General features: G+C 41.7%; 1 protein-coding gene across 4 annotated transcripts in view; it reads right to left on the reverse strand.

The window, feature by feature from the left end:
• Atp11b (ATPase phospholipid transporting 11B (putative)) overlaps positions 1 to 9,269 on the reverse strand; it is a 91,272-nt gene extending 82,003 nt beyond the window's left edge. For 3 of the 4 annotated variants that reach the window (XR_012908130.1, XM_075951039.1, XM_075951040.1), the window contains exon 1: positions 8,940 to 9,235. Coding sequence is in view for 3 of the 4 variants with exons in the window: in XM_075951039.1 (XP_075807154.1) it covers positions 8,940 to 8,966 (27 nt within the window). In the remaining variant the exon portion in view is untranslated. Of the gene's footprint in view, positions 1 to 8,939 lie in introns of all 4 variants that reach the window. The other variant, XM_075951038.1, reaches the window with a different exon arrangement.
• Between the last annotated feature and the right edge of the window lie 283 nt (positions 9,270 to 9,552).

A 9,552-nucleotide genomic window follows, 5' to 3' on the forward strand; every position in this document is an offset into this window, starting at 1 on the left:
CCTGAGTTCAATTCCCAGCAACCACATGGTGGCTCACAACCATCTGTAATGAGATCTGGTGCCCTCCTCTGGCGTGTGGGCATATATGGAGGCAGAATGTTGTATACATAATAAATAAATAAATCTTTAAAAAAAAAGAAATTCTCCAAGAATTAATAAAAAAAACTTTATTAGAAAAAGAAAGTATATGGGGAGTAAGAAGTAATCTGGAGAACAGGCTAGGACACAGATGAAAAGAAGGTAAGCAGAGCCCTGGGGAGGCTGCAAACAGAGGTATTACAGGCAGGACTAACATGTGAGATCTCTCTGGCTGGCTACTAACTGACAAACAGACCACAGGGCCACGGGGAAGCACTATAGCAATCAAGAAAAGAGGCCTAAGCCTGGTGTGTGTGTGTGGGGGGGTGCGGGGCTGGCAGGGAGAGCAGAGAAAGAAGCAAGACTGCTTTAGCCTGGGGGGAAGAGGGAGGGGAGAGAATGGGTTTGGTTCATCCTTTTTAGAAAGGAAGACAAAAGCATGACTTGCTCCCTCGAAAATTAGAAGTGCACATATTCTTTTCATATTTCATATCACAGGCAAAGCATTTTAAGTGACAAGTAAAAACTACACAAGTTCAGGATATACAATATGATATGCTGAAGCAAGATGTTTTTAAAATTCATTTGATCTCTATAATTTCTTCTCCTTAGACACTAGCACAAGAAAAAGGCAGTATACTTTAAAAAACTGCTTTCTAAAATTTGAGACTAGAAGGAAAGAGAGGAAAATGGAAATACATAGAATATTACAGTAGTCATATACTTAAGATTTCTTTTCTTTGGAGATAGAAACATAATTATGGATAATAATGTCTAAGGTTTGATTTAAAATTAGTCAGTAAGTAGAGACAGTATGCGAGGGGACCCAGTAACACTGGCTCGAGCTAATAATTACCAAGTTGGTTAAAGGATAAATGGGGTCTCATATGTCATTTTCTGTATTTTTATATATACTTGAAATTTTTCCTAATACAGACCATAAGTAGCATATCATGAATGCCTGCTTCACATAAGCATTAACTGCATACGCACCGCATGCATACATATAATGTGTTTTGTTCATAACCTTCGTAAAATATCGGAGAATGACTGAGTTAATGTATTATGAACATTAGCCTATTTATTCCTTTCTTGGTGGTATTTTACTTCCAAACGAAATATGGAAATTTGGCATATGATGTAAATTTTCCTAAAGAGAAATTACAGTTTAGGATTTTCTGCACAGGTTAACTCAGACAGAATGTAGTACTACTGTGGTCCATATGTAGACTCAATCAACTGAGAACTTAAACTGGGCACGGTGATACGTGACTGTAATCCCAGGATTTGGGAGGTTGACAGGGAAGAGAATTCAATCTGTCTGCCTCAGCCTCCCAAACTCTGAAATGATAGACATACCACACCTACGTTAGACTTTGTTCTTGCTGCTGTGCTGTTCCCTAAATAATTCACTATGACATTTGTGCTGCACTTCCACTGAGACTATAGAAATAACTTTAAGTGAGCTAGTCAGCATTAAAAAACAACAGCATCCTAAATGTCTCACACAGCCATTTTCAAGTGATAAGAAGCCAGCAAAAGAAACATGTAGGACTTATTCACAACACTGGGGAAAGCTTACTTGATCCATTATAATCATATATACAGAAGAATTAAAAGTAAACATACACTTACAATCCCCAAACTAAAGTAAAAATAAGCCATAATATCTCCCACACATTTCTTATACTGAATTTGATAAAGAGATTCCAGGGGAAAAAGCAAAGCAAAGAACAGCATCTACTCTGTACATGAACTCATTTTTTAAAAGTTTTGCATTTTGAAAAATAAGGTATTCCTTATTTAGATAATTCTGGAAACAAACTAAAGAACAAACACATGAATAAAATCAAGAAGTCCTTAGAACTGAAAATTTTCTTAAATTTATTTATAAGAGAGGCTACAGTTACCGCAATGTAATAAAACAGAAATACCCAAATATGTTATTTCCTTAGCTTTCATATTTAAAGGCTAATAAAAGTAAACATGTAACAATTTAATAAAATATATTTTCATATTTATATATCTCAACATAATTTCAATTAAAATTATTATGTGATATTTAATCCTAATTTCCTCAACAAATTAGGTTTTCAAAGGCCATTATGTACTTACAAACACACATCACAAGTCATATTTTTTAAGTCTTTCATAGTCACACGTGAATACTAGTATGGACTACATGAACCTAAAAGGCATTTAATGACAATAATGGCCCTCACCAGGCTCTGATGTGAGGTCCCTGAATGAGCCTGGGAATACTTAGACACCTTGAACACTTCACCTTGACCAAAAGAAAACCTTCAGTCTTACGAACATACTTTCATAATTACTACATTCAGGAGATCGAACAGGAAGGCCATGAGTTAAGACCAGCCTAGGATATTGTAGTGGTATTTCATTTGTATTTTAATAAATTAAAGCTTGCCTGAAGATTAGAGAGTAAAACAGCCCCCACTGGTCAGCTTTACAGACCAGGCAGTGGAGACACACATCTTTAATCCCAGTAGCCCTACTAATTTGCCACAGAAACTGGGCGGTGCATGTCTTTAATCCCAGCGTTGCACACCTTTAATTCCAGCCCTAGAGAGGAAGCCAGCTCACAGACTCAAGTCTCATGCAGGATCGCCATTTTTGGACTGAAGTTGAGGTAAGAGCCAGTGGCTGGCTGCTTTGTTTTCCTGGTCGTCAGGTTAAACCACAATTTCTGTCTCTGAATTTTTATTAATCGTACTTCATTTGGCAATCAACTTTTGGGATGCACATTTATAAAAAAGCAGTTTGCCTGGAGGCTTTTTAGCCATAGGCACAGGCCAGAGCCTAACACAAACCTAGTCACCCAAATTCAGAAGAAAAACCAGCACTCCCAGATCTCCTCTGCCCCGGCTTAGCTTCCATGTAAAGATAGAAAATACACAGAGAATCTGGACACTATATGTCATTGTGATGTCTTTGAATTGCTTGACTGCTGAGGAAGGAGCAACAGCTGCTGAAAGTCATTTGATTATAATGTTGTTGGATTAATCCAACCTATATATTTTGAAAATGCCTTGACTTCAAAATTTAAGTCAAAAGGTATGTTACTTTGGAGAAGAGATTTTGATTTTGTTTCCAAAGGAAGTAAGAGGCTATGGATTCATTTTGGGTTAAGAAAAATAAGGTTTGATCAAGGAAGACCTCCTAAAAAATCTCCAACAGAAGCGGATGGCTCAGATGAGCCAACATTTTAGAGCACCTCTGTTGCAGTTTCCTCTGAGATTTTTGTTTGTTTTTTAAGACAGGGTTTCTCTGTAGCACTGGTACTTGTCCTGGAATTAGCTCTTGTATATCAAGCTGGCCTTGAACTCACAGAGATCCACCTGCCTCTACCTCCCAAATTCTGGGATTAAAGGCGTGTGCCACCACCATCCCGCTTCCTCTGAGTTCTCTCTCTTTTTTAAAACAAACAAACAAACAAAAAACTTTCTCATCAGAGGTTAGATAGTTCAATAGCCCAAGAGACCTAGGATAGAAACCAAACATGACCACGACCAAAAAATAAAATAAAATAAAATAAAGCCAATGAAATGATTCCTAATGATACTTCTGGGTTGAAGCTTGGCATAATTCTTTATCAGAGAGGCTTCATTCAGCAACTGATGGGAACAGATGCAGAGATCCACGGTCAAACATTAGGCAGAGCTTGGGGCATCCTGCAGAAGAGGTGGAGGAAGAATTGTAGGAGCCAGAGGTGTCAAGGACACAAGAAAACCCAGAGAATCAACTAACCTGGGCTCATAGAGACTGAACTGACAATCAGGGAGCCTGTAGAGGTCTGACCTAGGCCCTCTGTGTATATGTTATGGTTATGTAGCTTGGTGTTCTTGTGGGTCCCCTAACAGTGGGAACAGGTAAATGCTGTCTCTGACTCTTTTGCCTGCTTTGGGGACCCTTTCCCTCCTGCTGGGTTGTGTCATCCAGCCTTAATATGAAGGATGTTCCTAGTCTTCTGACAACTTGAAATGCCATGTTTGGTTGATATTCCCGGGAGGCCTGTCCTTTTAGGAAGGGAAATGGAGGAGTGGATTTAGGGGAAAAGAGAGGCTGGGGGATGTAATCAGGGCTTTTTCTTTTAGGCCACCAATCAGCTACCAAATCATAACATGGAGACTTATTAGTAGTTCTGAATGCTCAGCCTAGCTTAGCCTTTTATGGTTAGCTCTTTTAACTTAAATTAACCTGTTTTTCTTTATCTACCTTTTGCCTCAGAGCTTCTTTCTTTTCTTTCCTTCTTACTTTCACTGCATCTCCCTTCTGGCTGGCTAACAGCTGCCTAGCTTCTGGCCTCAGGCATCTTCCTCATTCTCCACCTCCTGTGGGATTCCCCTCTGTATGCTATGAATATGTTTTATTACCACTGGTTATTAAAGAAGCTGCTTAATGGCTTAATTCCAAACAGATAGAGAGAAAAAGTAGGCAGCGTCAGGGAGAAGCCTTGTAGCTGCCAAAGGAGAAAGACACCAACCAGAACCTTACTGGTAGGCTATAGCCTCATGATGATTCACAGATTAATAGAAATAGGTTAATTTAAGATGTATGAGTTAACTAGAAATATGTTTAAGCTATTGGCCAAACAGTGTTGTAATTAATATAGTTTCTGTGTTATTATTCGGGTCTGGGTGGCTGAGAACAAATGAGCAGTCTCTGCCTACATCCTCCTATTTATTCTTTCTGCCTACCAGCCCCACCTATCCTTTCTCTGCCTAGTTATTGGCTGTTCACCTCTGTATTAGACCAATCAGGTGCCTTAAGCAGGCAAGGTGAAACAAATGCAACACATCTTTACATAATTAAACAAATGCAACATAAACAAAAGTAACACACTTTTACACAGTTAAAGTAATATTTTGCAGCATAAACAAATCTTTGCCCAGTTAAAATAATATTTCACAACAGGGGGAAGGACTGGGAGGAGAGAAAGGAGGGGAAACAACTGTAGTCAGGATGTAACATATGAGAATAAACAATAACAAATAAAAAAACCTTTATTAAAAAATTAAAAAAATAAAGATACAGACTTAATGTGCTCCATAGAAACCAAAGTTACTTTTGATGTCATATATAGTGGTACTAGTAAAAATAAAACATGAGCAATGGATACAAGCCACATATGTTACTTTTAAACTTAAGATAGCCACATTTTAAAAATAAACAATTTTTTATTATATTTATAGTTGGGGAGTGGGTACATGTTACCACACAAATGTAAAAGTAAGAGGACAAACTTTCAGGAGACAATTCTCCTTCTACCAAGTGAGTCCCAGAGTTTATCAAACTGAGCACATCAGGCTTGGTGGCAAGTATCTTTTCCTGCTAAGTCATCTGACTATCACAGAAATAGATATAATTGAGATATGTCACATTTTTTCTGTCCTTATAAACCATTATGTTTTATATTTAAAATTTCAACCAAACCACATTTCAAGTATATTAGATAGAATTATTATGCAGGATAAACCTTTTTTTTTTCAATTTTATTCAATTAAAGAACATTTGGCCATTAGGTATAGTGCAGGGAAAGTTAACAGAGGGAAGCTTAATTGTGTTTACAGGCAAAAGGAAAAGAGAAAGGACACATACTCTTATAATAACTGACCGGGACTATAAAGAATTATGAAGAAAAGCAGTATCAAAACCACAAGGGAACTGGTAAACTTGGAAAAAGAGGGCTTCACTTTCTCTGACAGCAGAAAGAAAGGAAGAATTAAGCACAGATACAAGCAAGTGTGGAGAAACACTAGATAATAAAATCGAGGGAGCTTTGGCTAAGAGCTTGCCAATGTTCTCAGTGAAGCCGAAGACAATAACCAGTACAATTCTGAAGGGGCCTTTACGAACAATTTAAGAACTCCACCCTACCCCAGCTCACAATTCTCCTTCCTCCACCTCCAGATGCTGGGATTACAGCCTCCATCACCAGGTACAGAAACACCTGCCTGCAGGTTGTGCTTGTGTATAGTCACAGTCATTTTCTGTATTCTGGGTCAGTGAGACTTAAGTTTTGTCACTATATTGCGAAATACAGAAATAATATTATTTTCTCCTCTATTCATAAAACACACTCCGCACTAAGCCTACACTCAGCATAGGGTGCTGAGAGTGTCATGAGTAGAAGCCTCATCATGGCTTCCACATCCATCGCCAGGTTTAGCATATACCTCCACAGCAGCTCTGTGAAAACATGAGCTATGTTGTCCTATAAAGAACCCTTATACTATCTATTTCCTGACAAGGACTTTTGTTTAAAAGTAGAAATCAGCATTGTATGCATAAATATGCTATTGAAAACATTCTTCTCAGCCAGGCAGTGGTGGTGCATGCCTTTAATCCCAGCACTTGGGAGGCAGAGGCAGGAGGATCTTTGTGAGTTCAACGCCAGCCTGGTCTATAGAGTGAGTTTCAGGACAGTCAGGGCTACACAGAGAAACCCTGTCTTGAAAAACCAAAAAAAGAAAAAAAAAAAAAGAAAACATTCTCTGACATAAATTTAAAATTTTAAAGACTGCATGTGGTCAACAGCTACCACTAGCATGCGTAAAGTGGTTTGACTGCCAGTACTGGCAAGATAATAGTTACTAACAATGATAATAATAATATACCAGGCACCTAAAGGTCCTATGTTATTATAACTGAGATGCTGTTAATAATATAATAGTTATTGAAAATGTTATTGAAAAAGGATATACTATGAACACAAAATATACCATAAATATGTAATAACACAATAACTTTTAGCATAAATAATTTGAAAATTGGTGTGAAATATTAATATGAAATTCACTATTTTCATTAAGGGAAAATACCAGATTTTGTCATGATTTTTCATCATGTCAGGCAGAAAAATATTTTATAGAGGTAAGAAGTCAATCATTTTTCAATTGCAAATAAGTAAGTAGAACATAGAATTGTCTCTGTAATAAAATGACAGAAAGGTAAGTGAGATGTCTCAGGAGGCAAACGAGAGCGCCACCAAGCCTGAGGACCTGAGTTGTACTCCTGGGACCCACAGGTTAGGAAAGAAATGACTCCCACAAGTTGTCCCGACTTACTTATTTACACACACACACACACACACACACACACACACACAATAAGCAGTAATAATAAATTTAAAAACAAAACTATCCTTTTTTGGTTCAAGTATTAGTTGAAGTCAGGATTCATATAGTGTTCTGTAAATGCAAAACAATCTGTTCTTCTGATTTATCGATTTCCTCAAATTTTTCCATTTATTAAGTTTACAATTAACCTCCTGCTTGTGACTCAACCCAGTGAGCACTTATTAGAATAATCTAGACTTTTTGAACTGAATTATGGGTGTAGCAACTAGAATGGCCATTTATTACTGAGTCGGTGTAAAATATTTTCACTACTCTGTACACACTGTCCTTAATTTGCCATTTAAGTAATTACACAAACTCAGCCTGCAATGCAAAGTCCTGCTTTGGCACAGGTCTTGAAGACCTGACTGTCTTCAAAGAAAAACCAAAGACAGGCAGCTAAATATCAGAGATAGCGTTTTTTTGTTTTAATCCAGGGCAACTTGTTCAACTTGTTTTGTTCTTCAGTCCAGTAAGACAGCTGATTTGTAAATGATCACAGAGCTTCTGGTTCTTCCTTCAGCTGTGAACATTTAAAGGCATATTCCCCAACATTACCAGATTTCTGTCGAGCTAACACAAGTACCTCACCCTGAGACACTCTGTCTTATCATACTGGGAAATACTTGAAGAGACCCACTTAAAAATGATCTTCCTGCCACACAAAACATCAGACAAACTGTGTTAAGCCAGGCGTTCACACGAAGTCTGGGAAATCAAAAGGCACGTGGATTTGGAATAATTATCTTCCGTACTGTACTTCCGGCTTACCGAAAGGAAATCAAGGCAGCCAACAGAGTGGATCAAATGACATCATTAGTTTGGATTCCCAATAAAGCTGGAATACTTCAATTTGCAACAGTTGCTAAAAATAAAGCCCCACCATTTGTAGGAGGGAGTGGCAGGCAGTTCTAGGGTTATTTCTGAGACTGCTTTATTTAAGAAGGATTGCCCACTGTAAAATAAACAAGAGACTTGACTGAAATACATACTTGTTAGTTTTTACTTGAAAAGCTGTTCTAGCGCAGGGGAAAAGAAGTATGAATATTTTGGTCTCAAAGCAGTTAAGTTTCTGCCTCGCTAAGATGTATCACTGCCTTGAAATCTGCAGTTGATGTGGCATTGAAATTTTAAAAGTATATAGGTTAGCGTTCCTCGCACTGAACTGACTGATGTCTAGTCTGTCACCGTGGCCTACGCGTTGTATTTCCTGGGCTGCAGGTGCCAGGAGGCATGAGAGGTTTTCATCCGTGAATCATTTCTGGGAAAGGTGACCATTTTTAGACACTTAAGTCACCCTGAGGTTTTCTTTCTTGCTCCAGGTAACCCAGTAACGTTCAAGAGTTAACTCCCCAATGGTTCCAGCCCCGTGCATTCTAACCGCCTTGAGGAGGGGTGACAGAGTCACAGAGAAGTTGCAGGGGTGTGCGGTGAGGACCTTCCGGCGCTCCTCCCTCCTAGGCCCAGGGCTGGCTTCCGCCAGGAGGCCGAGAGGACTCAGACCTCCTCGGAACCTGCACGAGCCTAGTTCTGGGTCCAGGAGGGCCGCCTGACCCGTGCCCCGCGCCGCAGCCTCAGTCTCCCCGGGACCCGCGCCGCTCGCGACCCGCAGCGGCCGCAGGCAGCAGCGCATCCCCGAGCGGCGGGGAGCCCGGGCCGAGGGAGAGACGCGCGCCCCCGCCGCGGCCTAGCCCGCGCGGCCCGGCCCCAGCCCTCACTCACCAGCTGCTGCCGGACCCAGCGCCACATGCCCCCGCCGTCGCCGACGCCGTCGTGGCCCGCCGGACGCGGGGCCCAGCGGCAGCAGGTGGAGGAGGTCGCCGAGTCTGACCGGAGCAGGCGAGCCCCTCCGGCTGAAGTTCCGCTCGCAGGCGTCTCACTACCCGAGTCGGGTCCCCATCCCGTCACCCCGGCCCGGGGGTCCTACAGGCGCGGCCTGGCTGCCAACCGCGCTCCGCGAAGCTGAGCTTCCCGCTGCGCCGCGGCCACCTTCATCCCTGACCGTTGTCACCCGAAGCACCGCCGCCCCCACAGCGCCGCCCCGCCCTCGCCGCCATGGCCCCGCCCCCAAACCCCGCGCCCCGCCCTCGCGGGCCATAGCCCCGTCCCCAAGCCCCACCCTTTCCCGCCGTGGCCCCGCCCCCATGAGTTGCGTCCCACCCTCGCCCGTCGTGGCCCCGCCCCCAAACCTTGCTTTCCTCCCCCCCCCCTCGCCCGCCGTGGCCCCGCCCCCAAACCTTGCGTCCCAGCCTCACCTGCCGTGGGCCCTCCCCCTACGCTCTCTCTTCGCGGTCCTCCTTCTCCGTTTCCGGGAGGGTTTGCCTTTCTCCTTTCG

Source organism: Microtus pennsylvanicus, chromosome 16 (genome assembly GCF_037038515.1).
Source record: "Microtus pennsylvanicus isolate mMicPen1 chromosome 16, mMicPen1.hap1, whole genome shotgun sequence".
NCBI classification, from domain to species: domain Eukaryota; kingdom Metazoa; phylum Chordata; class Mammalia; order Rodentia; family Cricetidae; genus Microtus; species Microtus pennsylvanicus.